The sequence below is a fragment of the Lonchura striata genome, chromosome 12, assembly GCF_050655825.1.
Source record: "Lonchura striata isolate lonStrDom1 chromosome 12, ASM5065582v1, whole genome shotgun sequence".
Lineage (NCBI taxonomy): Eukaryota > Metazoa > Chordata > Aves > Passeriformes > Estrildidae > Lonchura > Lonchura striata.
This window is the reverse complement of record NC_140714.1, coordinates 4,254,463-4,282,217: the sequence shown is the minus strand read 5'-3', so window position 1 is coordinate 4,282,217 and position 27,755 is coordinate 4,254,463. Positions and strand designations below refer to the sequence as shown.

Sequence of the window (27,755 nt, the reverse complement as noted above, 5' to 3'; positions counted from 1 at the left end):
TCTGTAATATTATCTGTCTCTGCACTCTGACAAAATTGTGTTCCTGTACTATTTCAGATGCACTGGGTAGCCAGATCCCTGTAAATACACTCCTGAGACATCATTCCAAACACAAACTAATTGGAAGAGAAATTCCTGCCCAGATCCTGCCACTTTCGACTTTAAGCACAATGAGAATCTGAAGATTACTGAAGGTGTTTTTAAAAAGTATTTTACATTGAAAAAATAATTTTAAAAGTACTGACTAGAAAAGGTTATTATGAGTTTTATATGAATCTAATTAATTATTTCATTAATATCCTTTTTTGTCTGTTTACAAATAGTCTTTCAATCATAAATATATGTATGTGCAAGGTAATTTCCTTAAAAAAACGAACAAAACAACCAAACAAACAAACAAACAAAAAAAAACCCAAAAAAACAAACAAAAAAAAAACAACAAAAAAAAAACCCAACAAAAACCAAAACAAAAAAAAACACCCAACAGTAGGTGAAGAGCCTTACAAAGGCCTTCTCTATATACAAATTCTAGAATTCTAGACTGGTTTAACTAAATCAGTCTTTTAAAAAATGCTCAAGTGACGAGAATCTCTGTAATGTTTTTAAAAGAACTAAGGAACTGATGCATTATTTGCAAAGAAATTAAAAAAAATCCTAAACCATATATTTTCTCAGCTAAGGAAGAGGCAGAATGGTTGAAGAACACCATGCACCCAAGCCGAACATGCATATGGTCAAACATCCTCTATATACATCTGAAAATTCAGAGAATAATGGGGTTTATCATCTGTTTCTGTACCTGGATACAGCAAAGGGTGAGAAAGAAGGCTTTCAAGTTAACACTCAATTGAAGTCCGTAAGATAGTTATGATTTTAGTGTATTTGGGAGAAAAAAAAAAAAGGCAAACAAACAAAAAAAAAGCAGTGTATGAATCTGCCCAGTGCATGTTACCCACACATGGGACTTGTGATGGCCAAGTAAGGAGTCAGTGCCCTGTGGGGTTTAAGCACTGTAAATCTCATTATAATATCAACAGGAGTCACATGGCTTAAACCCCCAGCAGGGATTTTTAAAGTTTCTCTGTGAGAGCCTAAAGGCCATGGCCAAGTCAACGGAAAGAGCCCTATGGAGATTTGTATTTATTTTTTAAATCCAAGCGCAAATCTCTTTTCTTTCCAGGGAACTTGCACAAGACAAGACAAACTATGTAGGACGTGACACCCTGGTATTGTGTCCAAAGAAAATGATAGAATGACCAAGACAATATCAAACTCTAAATGATGCTCAGGATGTCAAAGGCTCGTGCTGTCAATAACCATAAAGGCTGATGCTGACTGTAAATGGGAACTTAAAAGGTCATTTTGCTAACACGATGCTACATGTAACACGCTTAACACCTATGCAGAGCTTCCACTGCCATTCAACCAAGCAGAAGAACTACTTCAACTTACCAAAAATAAGACATTTCAAAGAGAAAAAGCCCCTCAGTCCTGAAAGACAAACGCTGGCCTCCTCTGCAGGCACTGTGCCATTCCAAAGGCAGCAACTCCCATCCTGCTCGGGGGGGTTTCAGCATTGCCTTTCGGTGACCTTTATGTGTCAGTATCAGATTACTGCTATTTTATCCATCCCACTTTTGAAGATATTATAGATTGCCACTTGTTCCCTGACAGAGCCTGAGGAAGCACCTCAAAACAAAACAAAGAGCGGGTTTATACGGAGGCGGATGTAACACACAACGGATACAGCCAGTGGAAATGAATGGAGAACTCTGTTGAACTGATCTAAGTACTCTGTTTGGGCAAACAGAGGTGGAAAAAGAAGATTTTAATCCTGTACATAAATAAACAGCTTTGTGAGCATGATGCAAACCTGTAATCTGAAATTGCTCACTGATATTTCGCCTGCACGCAAGCACAGCTTCTGTAATCTGGATGCATCCTAGGTCTCACTGCTGGAGACAGACTTTTAGAAGATCTGAGCATTGGCAAGCAGAAGCAAGTTTTAGGTCTGTTTGATTTCTAATGACACATTAGAGTAGGTGTTTGTTTCTGTCACCCTCTCCTTCCCAGGAATGCATATTCATGGTCGGGTACTGGTGATGCAACACCAGTTAGTGGAAATCATTTTATAACAAGACATAATTTTCAAAGTAGTGAAGGAATAAATGATGTAAATTCAAGACAACGTGGGGTTTCTTTCTCTTTGTAAGGTACTTGCATAAAAAATAGTTAATACAATAGAATTACATCCAAATAATGCAACAGTGATGATTATTACATTGAACAACAGCAAAGAACACTCTGGCAAGTGAAATGTCTTGCGTAAGTCACTTATTCAAGACGTACAAGAGAATAACAAAATCCATGTACGAGACTGAAAACTGGGTGTCTACTTATTTTCTGCTGCTTCCAGCTCTGTTTCCAGTACAGAGGAGAAGGGAAAAGGGACAGGCACTTCCACACCACAGCTCATCCGGGCTTGCTGGATAGAGGAGAGGAAATTTAACCCCTTCCTTCTTCCCCCTACATTGTCTCATAACCCCAAGGTTACCAGAGGGTCTGGTAGCAATATTCCTAACAGGGATGGCTGTTGAAGCTGCTACTTACACAGCCCACTCCTGCCAGTCACTCATCTTTTGGAATACACCTGCTCTCCTACAGCATCCTTGAAAAACCACTCTCTGGGACACAACAGCACAGGAGACAACAGATACCAGAGACAGCTAAGTGCTGATGGAGAGTGAAAATGACACCCCAAAGTGAGATGGGAACCTACTGGGTATTGGGGAAAGCAGTGACCAAAGCTCCAGCATGAAAACACCCCCATTTAAATGGTTTCATTTAACCCCCACTTATTAACCACTGGGAACTGGGTAGAACTGGGCACTGTGTTTTTATACCCACTGGCTAAGAAGTCATGGGTAGATATAAAATCCAGCTAAGCAGAAGCCTCAGTGTCTGTGCTTCTGCCACACAGTGGACCATATTTTAAATATTCATGATGCTGACATACTTCATAATTCCACTCTTTCTTCCACATCTGCTTGGGCCGATGATCTTTGCCAAAACACTGGGGGAAGTCAGTGATGTAGAGAAGCATCCTTGACTTTCTATTACATTTATGAAGCATCTGCTCAACATTCTAACAGAGCTCAGAACATGCCTGAGCCACCTGCACGCTGAAAAATCAATACCATGTCTCCTGCTTTCCTCCTGCAAGAAGCTGGAGTACAGCACCCTCAGAAAGTGCAGAACTGCTTTTTTAATTTTACTTTATTCCTCAGGGTCAATGGGAAATGACCTCATCTTTGCCAGCTGCCATGAAACTGATATCCATGTACAGCCCAGGCAGGAGCATGGGGCTCTGTCTCACACCACATTCCCCCTCTCTCCGATTTAAATGGCACAGACATTGAGGCAGAATGCCACAATTTTGGTCCTCTACTGGAGAAGGAGACACACACCTGGGAACCAACACAGCTCTCCCAGAGCTGTGACTGCCCAGTGAGCTCTGAAGCTCATCAGAAGGCACTGAAAGAATAAGGCTGCTGAAAAAGCCACAATTTTCTGATTCAGAAACACTCACTGTATCTGATTTTAAAATGAAACGGAAGAAGTAATGATTAAATCATCGTACAAACTGTACTCAAGTGCAAGTTCCTGCCTTCATGAGGGAATCAACTGAACAAAGATGCAGAGATGTGTTTTGCAGTGAAGTTCTGCTGGTGAAAATCCCTTCAAATTCTTAGTAAGGTGGCACAGCGTATCTCTTTCCTCTCTAAACTGTGAATTAAAAAAAAACCCCAACCAATAACTAAAAAAAAAAACCCAAAAAAAACCAACATCTAGATACTCATGCTCCTGTCCAAGCCTCAGGAATGGCCCAGGAAGCAGATATGTGATCTAAACAGAGGGTGTCCAGGCAGGGTGATGCCTCTCCATCAGTGAATAAAGCTTAACAGAAGGTCATGGGCCTGCAGGAGAGGTGGAATTTGCTGTGAGTGGTCAGTGACAGCTCTTTCAACAACTGGCTTGCAAATTTTTGGATGCTTTTTAGAGGAGCACTTCCCTTCCTCACCACTTTAGTCCAGAACTAGGACTAGAAGCTGCTCATGTTTTACATCAAGCCCTACTGGAAGTAACAAGAGGTTCTATTACATTTTAAATGACTACACCAATTTAAGACAAATCAAGTTAAAACTGCAGCCCACAGGCTGAATGAAATCCTCTCTTCTAAGTGGTGTGCACTAACTTGTGTACTCGTGTAGCATATGAAGGAAAACAGCAGTGCTGTTGTAACACGAGGCCACCTGGGCACCCCAAGTCACTGCCGCTTGTGGCACTATTCCCTAAATTCCTGTTCTGCAAGGAGAACTCTGGAGAATCTGCAGCAAGACTAAGACAAAATCTGGCTGACATTCCCCTTCCCTTTTACCCCCACCCTCACTGCAAAGAGCAGAACCAGACTGGATAATTATAAGCATCATCTTCTGGTTTTGATCTATCCACTGATGGTTTGGATTATTAATCAACATTATGACCCTCCAGCACTCTAACACAATCTCCTTCCAGTGGCAACCCCTCTTCCAGCCCTGCAGGAAAACTGCCACAGGCCTGGACAGTCACTGCCCTACATCCCTTCCTTGGAGAAATTAAATGTATTTCTAGAGCATTTAAAAAAAATGCCCATTGCAAAAAATCCATCACTTATCTCCGGTGCAAATTCCACTCCTGCATTTGAATTAACGAGTTTCTCTATGATTTAAAACTCTTATTTTTTTATTTCAACCTTATGCTTAGGTACTGTGGTGAAAAGTACATCAAATATACCCAGACACACATGATTTGAAATGCTGGATTTTAAATTCCAGCACTGCTAACTAATGAGAACAATTTTTCCTTCTTCTTCTTTGTAGCATCACTTCATGTACTTACATACCATAATCATATCCTCCTAGAGCCTCTATTTTTCCAGGGTGTAGATCTTTAATTCCCTTTAATCTGTCTTCATAGCCTATTCCCTCCAACTCCTTTATCATCTTAGCTGCTCTCCTCTATATTTGCTCCAGCTTCCCTTTATCCTTTCTGCAAGAGAGTGGCCAATTGTACATCACACTCAATGTGGTTTAACTGGTTCTGCATAAAGTAGAACAGGAAAAAAAAAAAAAAAAAAGGACTCAGATGCAACATGCATGTTTATGCCTCCCATGACTGCATTTACCTTTTTGACTAAGACATGGCACAGAGTGTCCCACCTTAATTTCTCAACCCCGATTATGCCTCAGCCATTTCCCACACAGCCGATGCTGAGCAGCTGACGTGTCATGTCAAACCCGCAGTTTGGAATTTTGATTTCCTAGCTGGGCTACTTTCTACTTATCCCTGCTAAATCTCATTTTATTCCTCTCTGAACAGTCTCCTAATTTATTCAGATTAAAACGGATTGATTCAGTATCTTAGTTTAATTAGGAAAAAAATGTGATCCAACCACTTTCTTGGGTTTTTTGGGGCTGGGGGGATGTTCTGCAGGTTTTTTTTTCAGCTTGTTTTTTTTTTATTTTTTTTTTAACACTGACTTTCAGCACAGCAATCCCATCCCTCTTACACACCCAATTCGCACGGCAGAGGGAGGTGGCAATGGCAAAGCTTTGGCCCCAATTCAGCAACCCTTTTAAGAACACATACAAGTATAAAAACACAGGATTAGACCTTGGACTTCACTGAGATGGAGGTGTAAAATTACCAATGAACATACATACTTTGTAAAAAGATCCTGTTTGCCAACCTTATTTTACTGTAATTTATATTCTCTTGTAACATTTGAATTTATAGTAAAAGAAAACACTGAGAAACAAGATCTGTACTTGTTCAACAAAATTCTATTCTGTTACATTTAGAGTTGAGGCAAGTCTTCCACTCTTATATAAACCAGTGATACATCAACAAATATGATTAACAGGGATTATTCACGTCAGTATTTTTCACCCCTGTCCCACAGGCACAACAAAACCTGCGCAGAAGGTGCCTGTCACATCACACACAGCCTGGCAGCTCGATGGGGGGAGCCTTCGCCCACCCCACACCCCTGCAGCAGCAGCAAAGTGCCCTTGGGGAAATGTTTATAAAAATATAATTAAGATAAATAATGACTCCAAGGGAGAACTCCAGCTAGAGCACTGCATTCTCTCTGCCGCATGCTCTCCCCTTGGAAGAATGCTGTTTAAAAAAGCACTAAAAATCCAGAGGACACAAGCCTGCTTCCCCAGGGAAGCATGCTGAATCATACAGGTAGTGTAAATATCATATGCTGCTGCAGGTGCTAGGCGGTCTATTTGTTTGTGTTTACTAAAAGGCATAACAAATAGTCCCACTAAAACAGAACAACACTTGGCATTGGACTGATCGGTACCAGAGCAGCCACAAATCACATTCCTGCAGTTAGATCTGAACTGCTGGGCAACACTAGAGCTTCACCCTGCTTTTTGGGAGGGCTCTTTGCCATGATTTGCCCCTCTCAGAGCACAGAGAAGCTCAGCATCCTGTCTGAGCATCCCGCACTCAGGGAAAACAGCGGGAAAGAAAGCCAGAAAAAGACAAGTACAGAACAGACTTGCATGACACACATGGCCAGCTAACATCGTTTACAGCTTTGCAACTTCTGAGTTAATTCACAGTATAAACAACAAGGAAAATGTTTCTTCCGAGCAAGACTTCCTGTAAACTGTTCATTAGAGCGCGCGGGGCTGTGCACCTGCTGATTAACCATGCGCTCCAAGAATAAACACAAACCCCAGCCAGCCAGATTGTTCTGGAATTTGCTCTGAGCTGATTTTTCTTCCCCCACGTTATAAATTGGGTTCTACAATAAAACAAACAGCAGAACATAGGTTGCCGAGAGTTAAAATCTACTTTTTACACTACATTGACCACAGCACCCACAGGCACAGCTACAATGTCTTTCTATGAATGGGACAGATTGCCATATGGATGCAGACACTGAACAAGCTGTACAACTCCTGGCGACAAGTGCCTAGGGGACTGTCCTATATTAGCACCACCTGTGCTGTGGAAATTGTGCTCTGTGTATGAAATGGTATTTAAGGGCCCATCGCGATGTTATTTTTGAGTATATACAAAAAGGAAAATTACAGTTAAAAAGAATTTGCTGGCTAGCGGATCTGTTGCTCAGTTCCCGAGATCATCTCCCAAAGGAATAGCTCTCCTCTTTATTCATGCAGCCCAAAAAGACACGCTGTAACACATATTAGCTGTTTCCCTGCCTGGGTTTATACCATCCTTTTAATGACAAGAATCTACTTTATAATATACATATGTTTTCATGATCACACAGAAGAAATTACAGGCCTCCTACCTTACCACTACCAGCTATCCAGAAAAACACCCCATGGCATTTCACAAACGTTACTCCAGCAACAAGCAGTACAATATGAATTTTCCTTGGGCTCCTTCGCCCACCCCTCACTGTGCAGCAGGTAGAGCCACAAATCCCGATTAGCAAATTTAAATGTGCATCTCACTCCTTTGAAAATACAGCCGTGTCTGCCTGACAAAAATAGAGCTCCAGATTAGCACACGATGCTGAGGGAGCAAGGAGAAGGGAAAAGTAGGGAAGACAGGTTTGAGCACTACCTAGCTGCTCTACGGAAAGAGATTTCCCCCTCTCCAAACTGCAAGGAAAAAAAAAAAAAAAGATGCCAAGTAAAAGTAAAGTAAAACAAATTGAATTAAAGCAAAACAGTTGTAAAGTGAACATTACAACCTGGGAAAAATGATGTCATTTTATTGAGAAACTCATTTTTTTTCCATTAAACCACAGTGAAACGGATAAAGTTTATACAGCTTAATGGGGGAGTTTTACTTTAAATGCTGCTCAATATCTTAGCAGTACGATATAACATGATATAACAGCTGTCATACTAACTGCTCCATTTTTTATTGAACAGCACAGAAAATAGTCACACAGAAGTCACCTAAGTCCTCTACTTCTACAGCCCTTTCGAGGGTGTTTCTGTTCTCACATTGTGCTATGTATGTTAAAAAAATAACATAGCTCTTTATCAGCTCCTTGCTCAGCTCTTCAGGACAATCAGACCTGACCAAATTCTGAGAAGGACAACTTGAACATAGGAGGAAATAAAAAGAAACAGAAATCCACAGTGCAATAAACGAAAACCAGGTCTCTTTTTAAGAGTACTACATAAACACCTCTAATAAAAGAAGAGGACAAATTTTCATTGGACTTAAAGTATTTAGACAGGAATGTTTTAGTAAAAGTTTAACTGCAAAGTGCATGCAATTAACAGAAAGCCATCAGCTGGTATGTAAAAATAGCATTAAGCTGTATTAAATGCATGTGTAAGTATCTCAGTTGCAAGAAAAGGGAGGAGATATGCAAAGCACTCAGATATCAAACAATGATCTGTTGGCCAGATGGAGGAATAAAACAATACATATGCTAAAATTTGGAAGAGTTCTGTTAGGCGTCTGCCAAGGCTCACCCAATCTATTTTAAGTGCTTTTTGATACATTAGCTTAGTGTTTGGAGTTGTACAACTGATGGTGATTACACAGGACCAGAGAGAAGTGAAGCGCTGGCGTGCAGGAGCTCCCTGATGCTGGGGCAGCTTCCCAAACATCAAACCCAGCACCTTCCTCCAGCCAAAGGCCACATCAAACATCCACAGGCTGGTTAACTTAGCATCTTTTGTAGGGAAAAGCAAGTAGAATAAGCTGCTTTTAGTTCAGTGCAGGAATTCCCTGAGAAGTATGATGAAGGAGCTCCTGGGCAGAGTGAGGAGCAAGTGGCATTGTACAACTGATGTGGCAGACGGTGGGTGCGGGCGCACAGGAGGCTCCACACCCGCATCTGAAAAGCACCAACAATAAAAAGTGCCTGATAAGGCTTAAAACTGAAGATTAACAGCCCCAGGTCTGAGTCACAGCCGGTGTTTTTTCAAAGCTGATTACAGAAGAGTGACTCAGAGCGGGGAGCCCGTTCAGTAACTGGTGGCATTTCTTTGGCAGGGGAGCGAGTGCCAAGGGATGGGACACTGGGACAGGCTTTGGGCTGTACCTGCACAGAGTAAATTGGAGGTGGCCAGGCTGGGGCCCTGCTGTCACAGTGTCATCGTCACCAACAGCCCAAGCAGCCCCACAGCCACTCCAGGTGCAATGAGAAGGACAGCAGCCATGTGGAAAGCAGGATGGGTTATCAGATACCCAGCTGGGCATCCAGGCTCAAGTCTCCCATTCCAACCTGGCTCCACAGCAAGGATGGAGACACTTGAGCTGCTCAGACCACGGGTAAGAGCACAAGGGTCATGATGGGGTTTGAATACATGGAGCAGCTGAATACCTCTTGGGAGGAGAGGCCCCAGGAACACCTATTTCTTAAGGGAGAATGGACCTAAGGCAACCTAATCCAACACAACTCTGCTGATGGTGAAGGATAATAAACTAAAATCAGCTGCAGGGAGCAACTGAGGGGAGCTGACACGGCTGAGCAGATCTGATGCTGGCACCAGTGCAGAATGAATGCCAGGGACTAAGTGGAGAGGCTGGCCAAGAGAGGATGGGACCCTGGGAGCATATGGACTGCAGGCTGAACTGTTTCATCCCAAGCATTAATAATGGACCCAAGTCTGTAATTCTTAATTGTGCTGAATCCTAATGCCCTCATCTAAGGGCCTTGGGATTTTGATGGAGGATCAGCTGGCATGGAAGATAACAACAGTAAAACACGAGGCATTAGGCCTAAGCAGCAGATCAATGGTCTGCCATGCCATTCCTCACTTCCCTTCAGAGCCTTCTCCAGGCCCTGTCCTCCTGCCACGCTGGCAAGAAAAAGCAATTTTTAAATCCCCTTGTTTATCCCATCTATTTTTCCTGTGAGATGGCTGCTTGCTTATGTGGAAGGACAAGACTCGAGTGTACGTGGCGTCAAAGGCAAGGAGGGGAAGAGATGGGACTGCCGGCAGATGGAGAAAGGTCTCTTGGACACAAAGCCTTTAACTGCAACTCTTCACCTTACTTCTGGTAAACAACAGATGCACTTCTTAAATTAACAGGTCTGGACCTCCATTACCTCACTTGTTTATGCACAGCCTCCACCATCCTGGCTCTGCTGCAGTCAGTGCAGGATGGTACCAGGGGATGTGACCAGCACGAGGTGTTCCACAGATCCACTGCACCCCCAGACCTCCCAAACTGGAGCAATATCTGCCCACTGCAAAGCACTGATGAATCCTGCACTGTTATGGTTTTCCAAACCTACCCACGTGGGGAATATTCCCAAGCTTGCAGGTTTCAGGATGCCCACTGTTAATCAGGTTTTACAGTTAGAAGCCACCTGAAGTGACCAGGCATCCCTCTGCTTTGTTTTGGTGCTTGTCTTAAGAAAACAATAAAGTTTCTCCCAAATAAGATGCAGTAGAACAAGATGGAAAGTGAATACTGCCCCTGACATTTCTAAGCACAGCAGATGTACTTAGCTGGCTCCTGTTATTTATTTATTTACTTGTGTAGAGAAAAACTGCTTGTTACTGAAGAAACCCAAATGCTGATAAGATGATGAGAGGTTTGCATGCTGGCTGATGGTCTCACTTTCCCTTATCCTGAATGAATACAAGTATCTATAACTAAGTATTTCCCTTAGGGTACTGATGACTGAGGTATGTTTATTGCATTGAGTGAATTTATATATATAATCAGCACAATAAACATTATTAAATTGTCTGAGTAAAATCAAAGCATGAAACACACAGTCAGTGCTGAATTCTAATGATGCTGAATGCCCATGATTGCATGGGGAAAGGATCTTAACAAGCCTTGATTTGAGCTTTGGCATCCGCCTCACAAATCACACGAAATGTTCCCTCTTTAATAGTGCTGAATATTGATAAATGTCTCTGCACGGCACAACAGGGAAGTTGGTCTCTATTGGCAATCTTTACCAAAGTGTGTTTTTTCCTTCTCTACACTCAAGGGTTTACCCTGAATGATTTAATTATAATTTTCCTTGTGTAAGACAAATTAAAGAGGAGAGTAGGAGTGTCATGCCAAAGCAGATTATTTATCTCCTTAACAGATTGCTGTGCACCAAACCCCAGAGCTGCTGCTGCTGCTACTTACAGAAGCTGGGCGAAATGTGGGACAAAAGCATAGATGTAATATACATTTAAAGCCCAAATGAATGAAAGCATTAACCCATTATTGATAACTGGAATTGTTTCATTCTCAGGGAAGCCTTACACACAGAGCATGCAGAAACCAAGTGGCACATGCACCACGGTGTTCCCTGGCCCAGGATGGAGGGTGCCTCCTGCTTTTAAATTTATTTTTGCTTTCTGGACATCCCAAGTGACTCTGGCCATCTATCTGCTGTTGGCTTTTTAGTCATAACGGAGAAATTTTGCTGTCACTGGGCCCCAAGGACAGCAGCCCCACAGTCACCAGGGCTGTGTCCCTGCAGCCTGTGCAGAACCCCAGTCTGGGCTGGCGACGCGTGGGCACGCCAGGCAGCCAATGACTGCTGCTCCTGCTATTTTAAACCCCTTGTTTATAACCAGAATGTGTTTTTACCCAAGATACAGAGCAGATCTGCTGCTCGCCTGCTGATTCTAACACAGGTGCCTCCCGTCTCGCAGGTCTGGAGCAGCCTCACAACCTGACCTGTGGGATCAGGAACCCCCTAAAACACAGTCTGAACTATCCCAGTGACATGTGCCAGAGATGACAGTGATTATAGTAACTCCCACATAACCAACTTGCCTCCTGCAGCCCACTCCTTCTCAAAAGCCCAAGAGAAAAGGGTTGAAAACAGCTTTACAGCACACCCTAAAAGTTAATGTTACCTGTATATGATTATTTATGGCTGCTGGGCAGTCGTTATGATGTGGCTGTGCTTAACTGTTAGGACACTTACAGATTTTACTATGTGCTTTTTATTGTTGGTTAAATCTAAATAAACAGCTCTTGCTTTTATCAGACCAGAGCTAACATAGGGTTAGCACAAGAGGTGTAGGAATGAGGGGTAATCCACAAGTCAAAAACCTTCCCTGGCCAGCCCAGGCTGTGACTTATGTGATGGGAGGTGGAAGGGCTGATTCCTCCCTTGTGAACCCTTCCCCAGCCCCCTCTGACCTGAGCCTGGGCTAGGGACTGCCTCCAAAAGTCTCCTTAGATTTGTTGTGCTGAACCAGATAGGTACAAGAACACACATGGACTTCATTCTAAGTCCAGCAAAATCATGCTCCTACCAGACCCATGATTTTTCTATTCTTAACCTTTGCAATCAAAAAATTACTAAACGCCTGCTTGTGCCTGTGCTCTCTTTTGCAAGCCCACTAAAATTTCACATTCTCTGAGCTTTCAAACATATATGTGATAGCAGAGCACAGCAACTCTTCCCTCTCTGCTCGCTCCTCACCCCAAATTCCCTGCCTGTAGATAAATATCCTTTCAGAAAGGAAACCAGTGCAAAATATCACACCAAGAGGAGTTTCTGTGTCACATGAAATCCAGGCAGGCACCAGGGTGCCTGATGAGACTGCAACAAAACCCTTAAGTGCATCAGGAGGCATTCTCCTGCCTGTAGTCTGCTCTACTTATGGATAAACATGTAATTCAATCACTGCAGCAAATGGATGGCACAAAGCCTCCATGTACCAAAGAGAGGCAGGACAAAGCAAAGTCTGTAACTCTCTTATATGTATTCCCAAATATACCTATTTTGTATTTTGATACTTCAGGGAATTCAACAGATATGCAAGGAAAGTATAAGGCAAGCTTCATAACACAGGTATTGATTCCAGCACTGAGGATTTAGTCTTCTTAACTAAGACAATCTCAAACAATACCAAGGCATGTTTATGCCTCCCTAATTAATCTGGAACTTTACTAATAAAAGCATGTGTATCACCTTGTCTGTAGATCCCAACTGCCTCAAGGCCACAATTACAGGACTCAGGCACACAGATTTCCAGGTCTGCTCAACACTATACACAGAGAAGATTCTTACTTCAGAACAGATTCTTGTATTTCCACTGGATTTCAAACTGAACTGAATCTGTTTCCTGGTTTAGACTGCCATTAGCAGGCAGCACGTGCCTCTATTCACTGAAACATCCATCTTGCTGCATGGGGTTTTTACTTTATATACTCAGTAAGAAAAACATAGATAAAAAATTTATTGAAAAGCCATAAACCCATCTTGTTCACTTCTACACGCAGCAAAAAGGGAATTAATTGTTTAATAAACATCACATCTTTTTTAGTATCCCATGTAAGTCTTCATGAAAACTACGTCCTTGGCACTTACATGCATTATAAACATATTCACTGATGTTCCCACACACATCCTTGCAATGGGTATATAAAGGTTGCCTTACACACACAGCACTTCTTCCAACAGTGGGTGTGCTCTCCTTTAAGATCTATCTATTCCCAGCAGCACTATTTTCTTAATATCAGAAAGATATAAGAGGTATTTATATAGCTTCCCTATCAATCTACTTTCAGACCACCAGAAATACAAACTCTATGGCTTAAAAATTCCATTATCCTCCCTCTAATGAATGAAAGGAGGATGGAAAGACAAAGCCATCAGTTTCCATAAAATCCAGCTTTCACTATGTCTGCTGCAACATTTCTAGATGGGCAAAGGGACTCTCCTGAATGCAAAGGAGCACTGCCCTCCCCACTGTGCCCACTCCTCAAGACCCTTCCTCCTCCTCCTCCTCCTCCTCCGGCAGCGACGCCGAGGCTGCAGCCGGCGCTGGCACCCACGGCCCCGGCGCCTGGGCCTGTCTATCTCCCCAGAAGCAAAAGTTACGTTGTTAGACACGCCTCAGTGAAATCTGGGGGTGTAAAGAAACAAACCTGCAATAAAGCATCCTCTGGAATAAAGCAGAGCCCGCGCCGAGAAGCACGTCAACAGACAACCCCTGATTTAAGCCATTTCTTTTAACAATGCACGCTGAGCAAGTATAAATTAACTCACACTTTTAAAAGCCAAACAACACCAGTTAGCTAATTTTATCAGCAGTTAAAAAAGAGAAAAAAAAAGCAAAAAGCCACTTTGTTTTAGAGAAACCTGGTGAACTCAAGCCTACTGTGTCTTGTGAAAGCAGGTAATACAGAGTACAAAATGGCAAATAAGTTAGATTAGATAGGGCACCAAAATTTGGTAGAAAAATGGGGATTGTACTGACCAACAGATTTTCTTGCTCACCTCCAGCCTGTAAACACACAACTCGAGTACCACCACCTGTGATGCAAAACTCAAAAAAACCCCCAGCTTCTTCGCACTTCCCAATACGCTTATCCAATGCACTTCTAATTAGCTAATTGTGCCCACATTGATCCAATTAACAAGCCATAAAGATCTGAACAAAAGGAGCATGTTCTGCCCAGTGGAGACTCTATTCAACCATGCCAACACCAGACAGAGCAAGATGTGGAGGACAAAACCGAGGCCAAGGCGCTTGGCCACCGCTCCCGAGCGTTTCGCCATCGCTCCGGGTGGAAAAAACCTGCAGGCACCTACCTCTCCCGTTTAGGAGTGTGGACTGATAGCTGTCCATTAGTTGAGGCGTGTGGGTTGATGATTAAGGAGGTCTTGGAGGGCGCGGAGGAGGAGACGCAGGTGGTGGACAGGTCCAGGCTGCTGTGGTTGTTGCTGGCTGCCTCCTCCGCTGTGTGCGAGCTTGTCACTTCCTTCCAGAGCTGCTGCAGTTCTGTTGGAATCATGCCTGAAACAAACAAATTGGATAATTAAATCAATTAACAGCTAATTCGGCCGTCTTCAAACAGTAATTAAATCAAAGAGTCAGTAAACAAAGCCTAGTGTTAGTTTTGCCTGTGTGTGTTTTTGCGCGTGTATTTTTTTTTTTTTTTAATAACTAAATGCTAATACTGCACTGCACGACTCTGCTACGCTCTGGTGTGACACCTGCAGTACTCATGGAATGCAAAATCCAGACTGTGGGGCACAGACATCCACAAAACACCACACCTAGACCAAACGTCATGTTAAATATTGTAATTTTTTGTAATTTTAAATCAGATCCCTGCTTAGGCAAAAATCGTCCCCACGCCCACAGCAAGGCTGAGAGCAAAGCCAGCCACTGGCTATTCTATGTTCAGCTAAGAAATTCAATTCCTTTATTTTTCCACAATTTTTTTGCTTTGTTTTTTTAGGAAAGTGACTGCTCTCTAACCTGTTATTAAAAACAAGGAAGGTCTTAGGAAAAAAAAATACTCAGCTTTATTATTATGACAACATGAACCACAACATGACTAATTTTGTGCTTAAGTTTTAAATGATGACAAATAGCTTTGTTATTAAATACAGTTTTTATTAATCACTTTTAGACGTAAATTATGAATTCATATTGTCTTCCTGAAATGCTTTTCAAATTTTAACAGTCAAATTGATTATACTATGATTATTTCATTAACACACCTATCTTTCTCATTAATTTTGGTTTCTCGAACTGCTCACTTAATTGATGGATGTGTCTACCGAAAAACTGTATAACTTTCTATACAAGTAACACTATTATTACTGTCATTTCTTAAATCGATGCTAATGAGCCATTCAAAAGTAAAATGAAAACAGAAAATAAGCTTCAAGAAAAAATAATAATAAAAATTTGTATTTTTTTAAATGTGTCGAAGTGGACACCAGGATTAGGGAGGCAACATTAAGTAACTTAAGCAATTGAAGACTGCAAACTCCAGTGGGCCAAATGCAAGGTGAACCATGTGCTCACGCTGAGATCATGCTTTTGGATAAAGCTGATGTTTGTGACATGATCCAACAAGTCAAGTTTCTCTCACTGCAGACTATTTCAGTGCTCTTTCAGAGAAGGCCATGGGAAAAAATTAGCAGTAGAGACACGTCACTCAAATATTCAGGGAAAAAAAAAATAATAAGCCAGTGTCTGTGTGTTTTTAAAGAGGTTTCTCATCAGTGTGCATCCAGCTCATCGTTTGGGTGACTGTTCATTGTTTCACCATGTTGTGGCTCTGGAGCTATCCTAAGGAAAACTGCCATTTTCTGAGTGTACAGCAGCAGCTCTCACAGGCATGTACCTCACCCAACCTAAGGTATTGAAATAAAAAAAAAATAAGGCAGTTTGCATTATATTCATTTGAAACACATAATAAAAAATGCCAAGGTCTAAATTTAATTTATTTTTGTCATTTAGAATACAATGGATAGATAATCATCTCAACGTGATCAGCCAAACATCTTTACTTTGCTAAACTGTTAAAGATTTTAATTATGCTAGCTTTGGAGAGCACTGGTCTAATGAGGCGATAGACTCCAGAGAATCTAAGTGGTTAAGAACTGTGAAATGAGTCTGATAGGATTTTTTTATATTCACCGTGGATCGTTTGCATATCAAAGAGGAGTAAATTATTGCACGACAGACCAATAACCTTCCCCGCCTTTCCCAGAGTAGCATTAACAAAAACAGTTGGTCTCCGGTAACGGTTCACTACAAAAAAATGCTGAAATCCTTAAGTATCTGCAATTAATATATATTAGGGAAGAGGCTTCAATTTATACATTAAGTGATCAGATATTCTTAGGACACATCCGTTTCACCGAAGCCACGTCATTTTCCTTTCATCAGCCCCAAATGCCAATTATATTTTGATGGATTTTGTCCCAAATGAGCATTTAGTTATTAGACATATTCAATTATTACTTGTCCCCTGGAATTAAACCTCTGAGCAAATTAAACAAAGAAAAAGGTCAGTACACAAGCCCGTGTCCTGTTTTGCTGTGTGGGGGCTATTATTTTCAAACACCTTGCAAAGTGACAGTGTGGGATGTATTTTTAGCTAACACGCTTGACAGGACTGTCTGCGCACTAACAATTACCTGTGAGCAGGGCTGACCCTTACACACTGTTTACTCAGTTGAAACAATAGTGAATAGACTTGTCTGTTGATGATAACATATTGATATGAGAACATATGAGCCGACACCTATTTTTATTTTCCAGAATAAGCAAATAGGGAAAGAATAACTGGCGCTTTTTCACTTTTTTTTTTTTTTTAATCTGGATTTCTACAGGTTTTTAATTAAGCACAGGCTATCATGCACTCTCCTTTCCCTGTTCTCTACTCTCCTCTCCTCCTGGTCACTTCTGGACTACCAATGCTTTTTCCCAAGGAAAAGCCTGAAGATGTTACAGCCACTAAAACAGACACACACACGTTATTTATGCCTCTAGAAGTGAAAACGTTTAGTCTAACTTCCCATACAAGTTTAATTCCCATTAGTACTAATAACAACTATACCACAGATGGAAGGAAAAATAAAATATCCTCAGTTGTGTGGGGGAAAATGCTGGGATAGTAAGGATTTTAGGCCGGGAGACATTAATTTAAAGAACTAACTGTGATGTCATACATGTCCGCACACAACCCCTTGCCAAAAATTGATTACATCACCTGATTAATAAAATAAAATTAGAAATAGCCTCTCTCCTCCTGCCCTAAATTTAGTTCCTTTAGAGTAATTCTGGAGAGAATTCCTGACTAGCCTGTCAAACTGGGAGCTGAAAGGTATGTTCATCACTCATCCAGCAAAATGGTTAAATAAAATAATAGAACAAATGGCAAAAGCAAGTCAAACAGATCCACGACCACTCGCAATAAATTATGTAATTTACCATTTAACAGTCTCATTTTAACAGCGAGAGCTAAATTTCAAGTCAGATTCCCAGAACTGCACTGCAATTACCCGGGACTGCTGCAACTTCCTAAGGACCAGAATGGGATTCAGACCTGGAACTGCCAAATCTGCGGGAGCAATCAGGCACCCGGATGTCTCAGTCCTATTATTTTCACTCACTGGTGATCTGAAGTGTGATTTGCAGTTTCATTTTGAAGATACTGAAGATCTCGCTTTCGCAGCTCAGAACACTGCTGAAATGGGGTTTATTTTAAAATTGCTGCTATGTATGTACAGATGTAAAATCTAGATTATAGAAGTGTCTAAATACTAAGCAGAAAAGATTACACAAATATAACATTAAAGGATGTGCTATTTTGTTTAAGACAATAGGAGAGCACTAAAAACTAAAATGAAACTAAAATACAGATTTAAACAATCTATTAGCTCTGAAAACATAACGAAAATGTCACTTATGAAGTAGCATTCTCTCCTTGGAAACATTTATTACTATTACAGATACTTAAGAATAAAAGCAAAATGTTTTTAACTAAATTCACAGCTACATTTCCTAGAGGGATGATTTTATTTCTTTTATACACACATTTACAGTATTTGTCTCAGTCTTGCAAACTGTTCTGGAAACAAAAGGGCATGAGAGATGTAATTTCTTTTTTAAATAAGAAGTGTCCATTACCAATTACTTTAAACTATAGCCCTGGCTCTTCATTGCATTTTTCAGGACAACTAGTCCTCTTGATTATGAAAGAAAATGTAGGCACAGGTTTAAAAAATGTATGTTGTGGGGACAGTTGACAGATTACTGCTCACGGAACTCAATTTCCCAACCCCAGGTATCAGCGGCTCAAAGACAAACAGAGTTGCTCAACCTCTTTGTGTCCTTGTACCTCCATACCCAGGTGACCATGTTCAAGCAAGCAGAAAGTTGATTTAAACCTCATAATGACATCAGTTTTAAGCCATCGTCTCTCTGATAAAAAGGAATAAAATATCGTGCTGGATTGCAACCCGCCTCGAGTCTCCAGTCCCTCTTTCCTGCCGGCTCCCGCCACCCCCAACGCTCACAGCTCATTTCCCTGCCAGAACCAGCCCCCTCTGCTTATGTTTGTGTCGTCTCTGGCGTGCAAGTCAGCACCCCTCAGGTTTTAAATACGCTCCTGGGCGAGGACTAATAGTTACACTTCCCTGCTAACCATATCAATCAATGCCACGACGGCTGAATTACCTACTGGTGTCTCCGATGTGTTACCGCACAGATTACACTTCATGCATCACCACATTCATTTCTTTCACATTACACATGAGCGTGTCTTGTCACTGCCCAATTGCCCTCCTTTGGACAGCTTAACTGATGGACTATACAATGAACCTTACTGAGCCAACTTAATGGTATAGGAGCTGTGGGAAAAATTAGCAAGGTTGAAGCTTGAGGCCGGTGGGTGTGTGGGAACAGACTGGGATGCTTCTAACAATAAATCTGAGGTGTAATTAATGCATGTTAAAACATATTGCAAGCATAAATGGCATTTCATCTACGTGCCCTTTTTGCCAGGACTCATTTCACACCTTCTCCCCATCACTCTGCATCGATGGTGACTGGACCAGGTACTGCCCCAAGCCTGATCCTGCAGCTCCCTGCTGGGCACCACCTTCCCATGGATCAGCCTCCAACTCCTGCACCATGCTGCTCTACACCAGGCATCCAGTTTTGGGATGCTGGAAATTGAACTGAGACTAGGGGAGTCAGAGATCAGGCCCCCAGAAGCTCGGCCTCTCAACAGAGGAGTTAAATGCTCAAATACCTTCCTGGGTCTGGCAAAAGTAAGCCTAAATAAAGCATGTCAGCCACACAGCAAAGCAGACTCCACTCCCCAGTTTGGCCTCTGTTCATCCATATAAGTTAATATTCACCAGCCGCCTCACTCTCCTTTTTTGCAGCTATGTACACAGAAAAAAAAGAAGGTGAAGAACAGAAGCAATTTTGTCTTTTCCCCTCCATTTAAGTGAACAGAGCTGAATGTAAATTCACTGTGTGATTTAGAAACTAAGAACAACCCTAAGGCTGCTTTCAAGATCCCAAATCATTCAACCTGGGCTGACTCAAGCTATAAAGGTGAATGTTCAAATTTATTATGGGGCAAGGGAAGGAGAAGACAGGATTATTCAGAAATACCAGCATCATGGTTGATGCCATGGCGTGCCTGAGCCCTGCCAACTCTTAACAGTCTGCTTTAACCACAGCAGCCAGAGCTCAGGCAACTCTGTTAAACTGTCCCACGGCTTACAGACAAACCCAGTTTAAAAAGTAAAATAATAAATTTAAGCCAAAAACAAAAAGAGAGAATAAAAACCCTAGGTTATAATCACTGTCAAAAGTATTGTGGATTTAAGTAGTGCTTTCAGTGTATCAATGTCTTAAAAAAATAAAATAAATTGGGATTTCAGGAAAGCAGTAACTTCTTGCAGAGTGAAGGACTGAATAAAGACGTAGGAGGATCTAATTGTCAACAACACCATTACAATTAAATGGAGTTAATCCCAGTTTGCCTCAGTGTGGACGAAGAAACAGAAGCACCAAGGCAGCGACACAAAGGCTGTGGAGAGCAGCCGTGTCCCCCTCCCTGGCAGCCACAGCCAAGGGCACTCTGAGCTCCCCAGCCTGTGGGTCAGAGCTGCCCTGTGCCAGCTCATGGCCAGGCTGGGACCAGGAAGGCCCAATCAACACATGTGGGAAAGGAAAAGCTGCTCTCACACACCCTTAGCCATGAAGCCAGCAGCAGGAATCGATAAAGACTCCTCCTGTGAAGGATTCCGAGCCCAGATGAGCACGACCAGCAGCTCTGAGTCTGCCAGACCGGCTACAGCTGTGCAAACTGCATGTGAACTCCAAGCCCTCTGCACCCTGCCAGTCAGAACAGCCCAGGATTGCAGCATCACCCTTCTCAAAAAACACCTTCATAATGCCCACCCTGCCCGTCAGAATCTTTCTGTGCTTATTATTTTATGAGGCAGTGAGCTCTTTCTCTCTCTCCCCGCCACGTGACAATTCTGTGTGAATGTGCACCCTTGCCCTTGCTCTGCCACCCAAACCCCTCACCTACCTTGTGCAAGGGGTTGCAAAGGCAGAGTAGGCTGCCCAGGCTGGATTGTCAGCAGCCCCTGACGCTGCAGAGACAGGAGGTGCTGCTGCTGCAACTGCTGCATCTGTAAGAGCTGCTGCTGAAAGGCCAACTGCTGCGTGGCCACTTGCTGCTGCTGGGGCTGGAAAAAACAACAACAAAAAAAATCGAAATGCACACTTGTTAATACAAGAGCAAAGCAGAGGATTCACAGGGCTCCTTGTCTCAACTTGCTTCAATTTCTGATGGCAGTCACTTGGTATCAAGGCCAAGCCAGCGAGCCCACCACCCCTGGCAAAGATCCTGATGTATGGTTAGATGCTGGAGCTAACACAGGGCTGCAGATTCTCATCTCCAGTGGTTAACTTTCACCCAACCTAAATCCCTGCTGCCATCCCAACTACAAGTATCTATTGCATTTCTTAGTCCATGTGTTCATGTTTCACCCCAGACATGGCTGTGTTCCAGTGGTGGGTAAAGCAAATACTGATGAAAATCCCGGGTAATTCTTTGAGGCAAAGAACGTAAGAATCACACCCCATGATCACATCACACTTAGATGTAACAAGAAACCCTGCACTGTGCTCTGTTTGCTCATTCAAGGGTTGTCTCAACTATTAAGGCAATTCGACTGGCTTAATTTATGGTATTTTATACTCATTCTCTCTTCTTCATCCATCAAGCCTCACAATACTTTCTGTTACATTGGAATTATTCTGTGCTGTATTTAAGGCTGCCACTTCTGCACTTTGAAATTTTTAATTATTCTCACTAGAAAGAAGATGGAGTTGCTTTACTCCACAGGGATGTGAACCCTGAACCTTCGAGGTGTAAAAGAACATGTTGCTTTTCTCACTACTGTACCCGGAGAAGCTTTTAACTACTCTGTTTATCACTTCTGACATAAATAAATGAGAAAAAATCAGACCTTTGAAGAAGAAAAACTTCATCTAATATTGTTAATTAGCCATGACAAACGATGAAATAACATTGTAAATCTTTCATAGAAACAGCCACTAGATTTTAATTACACACATTCATAATTTAGCAAACAACATCTTACTTGAATGTGAGTGTTTAATATGTACAGTACTCGAGGCTTCAGAGTCCTTAATTTTGTTCAGTTAAGGAAGCCTCTAGGTTTTGCTTCCATGCTCATCTTGTATTTTATTTGCTTTGTTCTTTAAAATCCATGAAAGGCTTTGCATTTTGATAAATATCTTTTTATTTATTGTACAATGACAGGAGGAAAACTTTTGTTGTGTAAAACATCAATACATCATGCCAGTGTTTAGCAGTTCCTTGTGCTAGCCAAAAAAAATTAATGTAGATTTCCTTAGTAATTATCTGAGTGATAGAAAGATAATACAGTGCAGTAGTACAATAAATAGAAGGAAATTATCTAATATCCCTAATCTGCTAGGAATCATATCAAGGTGGAGGTCTTATACACATTATGGCTAACAATTATGGAAAGAAAATTAACTCTTACCAAACTGCACACTTTCACAAACAAACCCCAGCCAGATCCTGAGCTTTCTGTGACCCTTCCTTGACACCAGGCCGGAGGATCACTGGCTCCATTCCCTACTGGTGTTACACAGGGAAAAAGTCCCACCAGAGCTGCTGGAGCACGACTGACAGACATCAACTGTGGCTTTGACCCCCACCTTCTCGTACCACCATGCCCCATCAATCCTAATACTGCAACTGACTTCATACCCACAACTCTGAAAAGTCAGCCATTCCATTCGTCTTATTTATAAACTCAATTTATCTTACTTCCAAAGAAAACCTTGGACTTCAGGAACACATCTAAACAAATAGGTGTTTGGATATTCTGAAACTCAGAGAGTTTACATTTCTTTGCAACAGCTTGCTCTGACACATCCATTTGTTGCAACTATTTGCAACAGCACCATATGCATGCAGGCCCCAGCAACAGTTGTATTGAGCTAAAGTAATGTTTGCCTCCATAAATATTAATTTTAAAATATATACACTTAAAGTATTTATATTAATATATTTATATTATTAGTACTAGTAGTAAGCTGTGTTTTACCTATTTGCCATACGAGTGCAAACTTAGCACACAGATTTTTTTTTTTTAAAAACCCTTATATCAATTGAATGATGCCCTTTTGGTTGTCTTCTCAGCTATCCTAAGAAAAGCTCTTGAACGCACTCTACTTTGAAAAGCCAGGATATAAAAGTATACAAGGCCCATTGTCCAAGAAAGAATTTAAAAGCAAGACACGTTGCCAAACTGCGCTCCCCACCCAGTTACCAAACACAGGATACAAGGCAGTTTGTTTACTTCTCACAATTGAATGCATACAAAAAAGGTCTCGGTGCAGTCCTGTTGTCAGGTCAGTAGTCAGTGTTAAAATGCTGAAATATCCTGATAAAACTTGCATTTTTGATCCCCTCCCTAAAGCTTCTGTCAAAGGTCTCTTTTCCTTTCTTAGGTTACTCCCTACTGCCTAACATGAACTGTCACAGTGCCGGAGGATAAACAGCGCGCTCCGTCCTGCGCCGGACCCCGAGCACCCCCCTGGCTCTGGGGAGCCCCAAATTCTCCAGGGGACAGCAGGAACAGGAATGAGATACCCCCCAGCACCTCTGCCCCTCGCTGTTGGGTACTGCTCACCCTCTGCTACCCCACGCAGCCCTTGAGTAAAACCGCCTGGAACCTCGCTGGGGTCTGTCTGCTGCTCTGCTCGGGTCCCGTTCACCAGCGGGGCTGGGGAGGTTGGTTGTGTTTTCCTTTTTTTCACGAGAGCACAATAGGACAAGGCGCTCACAAAATGACTTGGGGGATGCCGTACATGAATACGCTTGTTCCATCTGTCAAGGTACAAGCTCAGCCCTCGTTAGCACGGCAGCCGCCGGCCCCCACCACGGCGCTGCCCGTCAGTTTTCAGTGCCAGAGGGAGGGGGAAGAAATAAAATAATACAAGACCACCTTTTCCATGCTAATTTAGCAAGAATAACCTCCTTAAACTGGGCTGAACAAACCTGTGGGGTGAAATGCATTGTTGAAATGGATCTCCACTAAAACCATCAGCAAAAATACTCCCCCCTCAAACCCCTAGAATAAGCTGAAGAGAGTTAGGTCCTTGTTCTCCTTCCAGCTATCGTGTTAAAATGCTCTTCTTGAAACAGGAAGGAGTCCTTTCTTATTGTTGCTTTTGCTAGTGTAATATCAGAAGTGTGACCACAGTAAATCAGTGTGTTAGATATTGAAATGCCATCACATTGTCTAACTTCCCTTCTTGTCTTTTTTAACACAAAGTATTTTTTTTTCTTTAAGCTCCAAGCCCTCATCTTTGTGTCTGAGATGCTCTCCTGTCTGACAACAGCAATTTAGAAGAGTTAACTTTTATCGTTCATTCTGCTGTGTAACTTTCCCCTTCAAATTTCTTTATCTGCCCTCTGAGCTCATCTGAACTTTCATGTTCTCCCAGCATGTAGGCTTGCATTCAAAACTATGTCTAATAGACCAAATAAGAGGTTAATAAGAAGTGGCAACAGAAAGAAAAAATACAATCCCTGGTAACTGATAAGAATGACAGTGGCAGCCCTTTATTGTTTGTCTTCAAATATAGAGTTAAAGATCTTTAAAAAACTAAATTTTGACGCCTTTGAAAAGAAAGAAGCACAAAATAACAACAGGGGGTTATTGCCTGCCAGCCACAGGGGAGAAGCTCCATAATTCTTATTCTCCCTTTTGAAGGCTGTTAGAAATCTGATTCAAAAAAGCAACAGCAGAAGGAGAAAGCCTCTTGAGGCTATCGCCATTTCCTGTGATCATGCATAATGCGTTTCAAAAGTGGGTTTTTACCAATTCTGTTGATCAATTGCACCTCCTTCATATTCCCTCTTTTTTCTGCTGTGTTTACATCTGATGTGACTCAATGACAAGCGCTGTCTGAGACTGTGAAACAGACCTGTCATGTTGATTTATGGGCGCATCAAACCACGACTTGTCCAAACTGAAGCTCGCAGTTCATTAATTAGAGAGTTGTGACTTTGAAGTCAGCTTTCAGACTGTGGTTTTTAACATTTGGCTTAATTTATATGCTCTTGAATGTGGATCTCTAAGGAAAAAACTGAAATTCCCTTCTTGTCTTTGAACTTCTTTTGACCGCACAATAATCATTTCTTTGTCCAGAGTGATGCCTGCATCCCAGAGTCATTAACGCGCATTGAACTGCCACTGATGAGTAAGCCCTACTGAATTAGAAAAACAGCCAGCAAAACAAAGCTGAGAGCATTCTGCACAGTGATATCTCACAATTACATGCCTTCCCTCCCTGTGCCATTTCCATTTTAATTACTGTTAGTCCTTTAGATTTACATTTTAGACACTTTTTAATCTGTTCCCTTTTTATTATAGTGGCGCCCGTAAGCGCGCTATGGTTAAGGTTGTGTCAGCGTTTCCATTATAAACCCCCCTGTTTTCAGGGGTTTATAACTCAGCTGGAAAAATTCACTCTGGGTTGAAACTTGGCACAGGTGGCACGATTTGACAAAATTTCAAGGGGAATGAGGAGCAGAAATTGGTGCGTGCTTTGAGCAACACCCCTTGTCAGGTGACACAAGTGCAGCCGCTGTCACCGGACGTCACCCAGTGTCTCACGCCAAGAGGCAGCTTTCTAGGATCTACCTAAGCCAGCACTGATGTCAGATTAAACAGCAAAGTCCCAACTCCTCCAGACTTATGAGGTGGGCTCAGCACCTTAAAGTAAATGTAACTGCAGAAAGATTAAATCTATGCACACAAAAACAAATGAAGTTTTGGATGTGACAGGTATTTTGGAAGTGTATCTAAAGGACAGGGAGAAGCTACCCTGGCCTGTCCCCTCCAGTTATGGACCATGGTGGCATCAGAGCAAGGTCTCCTGTCACGTCTTCTCCAAGTCCCCGCTGATGCTGCTATAGTGGGGTCCCTCCTGCTCAGCCCGTGCTTTGAGGAATGTGCAACCAGAACCTCCCTGGCTGGAAAGTTCAAGCCCAAACTCAACACCTCTCGGCATTTTGCCTTGTTCAGAGAGGACAGAAGTGATCTGGGCCTGCTGCCTTTCCCCCTCCCCTCTCCACCATAACTAACTCCCCAAAGCACTCTCCCCAAGATACAAGTCTAGATGCCTGCTCCAGGACTCATACCGAACAGCAAGGCCTGGTCCTCTGCTATAAAATATGTGGCAGCAAGCAAATGGAAAGCACAGGAAAACACAGGCGAAAACAGGACAATAACTCTAAATCTGAAAGCTGAGGCCCGATAGAGTCAGTTCAGTTGTGCAATCATTTATAAGATGAATGACAGTTTAATAGCCACTAGACAGTCCCCAGGGATCTGTGGTTTGAAAGTAAAATGGGTATTGTCTGTACCTCTTTAGGCTGTTTTCCAGCATGTTGTTGCTGTAAAAGTTGAAGCTGCAACTGTTCCTGTTGTTTCTTATAAAACTCTTGAAGCTGCTGCTACAAAGAAAAGGAAAGATGGTAAGTAACAAAGTGGAGAGCCAATTCAGTGTCCCTTTTGGTGTAACACACAAACTGAGATTTGAAAAATAGCATCCTTTTATCTGTAATGGTCTGACCTTTAGTTTGAAACTCAACAATAAATTCAGTGCACACTGACTATTCTTGGCATTATCGTTTGAAAAGTAATCTCCAAAATGAACTGATGAAAAACATACCATTTTCTACACAAACTAATTAAAATAAGGCAAGGAATGACCTTTGATTGTAACAACAAAGCCAAAATGCCCTTGCTGAGAGAGCCTGGCAGATCTCTGTTGTGAAACACACATGCTTTCTAAATGATAGGGTTTGACTGTATTAAGTGTTGTTCAATACATGCACAGACATCCTGGGAAACGCTCTCCTCCTCCCGTTCCCCAGATGTGCTCGGCGCAGGCAGCGCTCCGGCCGCGGGCAGGACGGAGCCTGGGAGCCAGGAGGAGCAGGCAGGGTCGGCCTGGGGGGATGCTGACACCCACCCCGGCTCCCTGAGACCCCGCTGTGCCAAACCCTGTGACAACAGAGCCTCGGGGCTTCTTGGTGGCCAGCTTCCAGCTGAGAAAGGACCACGGGCTGCGAGAAGCATTGACACACAGCCCAGCATATGCTGGCTGAAATCAAACAGGCTTGCAAACCCCTCCACTTCTGTTTCCACAGCCCTTTATGGTTCCAGATGGAAATAACGAGGTCTAAATTGGGAAGTATGGCCCTTCTACCTTGTTTATTCCAATTAGTCAGGGCACACCAAGCCTTCTGAGGGATGCAGGCGAAAGCAACGGGGACATCTGCCGAAGTCCTGACACTTAAATATGCATCTGTATTATTTAGCTGATCTTGGAAACACTCCTAGCATTGCTCTCTGGATTTGTTTCCAGTAGCTATTTCTAGAATTGGAAACAAAAGAGCAGTCAGTTCAGCTCACAGCATGGCTGCTCCAAGGTTCAGACCTGAGATGTGGCAGCTTCTTTCCCCAAGGGTGCTCCAGGAGGTGAAACCTCCAGCACCCACAGGGGCCACCTGAGCAGCTGTTAAGGAAACAATTACCTGTTGAAGCATGAGTGCCTGCTGCTGTTGGAGCAGGACTTGGAGTTGCTGGGGAGTTAGCACTTGTTGCTGGAGGATCTGCTGCATTTGCTGGGGAGTGATCACTTGAGGTGTCATCATAGCCACCGACACTGGAACCTGAAGGCCAAGAGGAGACAAAGAGGGTCAGAGCACATCCCCACAGCTCCTCCAGCATCCCCATGCCCGGGCAGCCCATTTCTGGCATCTCTGAAGGTGAGAGTCCTGAAAGCCCACCCTGGCCAGCACACAGGTACTGACCACACCTTCCCAGTGACTAAATTCCCCTTTTGCAAAACACTATTGGATAG

General features: G+C 42.6%; 1 protein-coding gene across 25 annotated transcripts in view; it reads right to left on the bottom strand.

The window, feature by feature from the left end:
- Window positions 1–27,755, bottom strand: part of FOXP1 (forkhead box P1) — a 380,257-nt gene that overhangs the window by 49,364 nt on the left and 303,138 nt on the right. For 20 of the 25 annotated variants that reach the window (XM_085590023.1, XM_085590025.1, XM_085590021.1 and 17 more), the window contains 4 exons: window positions 27,427–27,564; window positions 26,251–26,340; window positions 20,839–20,998; window positions 14,570–14,774 (listed from right to left, as the gene is read on the bottom strand). In XM_085590023.1, coding sequence (XP_085446149.1) covers window positions 14,570–14,774; window positions 20,839–20,998; window positions 26,251–26,340; window positions 27,427–27,564 — 593 coding nt within the window. The remainder of the gene's footprint in view (window positions 1–14,569; window positions 14,775–20,838; window positions 20,999–26,250; window positions 26,341–27,426; window positions 27,565–27,755) is intronic. The other 5 variants (XM_085590035.1, XM_085590037.1, XM_085590038.1 and 2 more) reach the window with 1 other exon arrangement.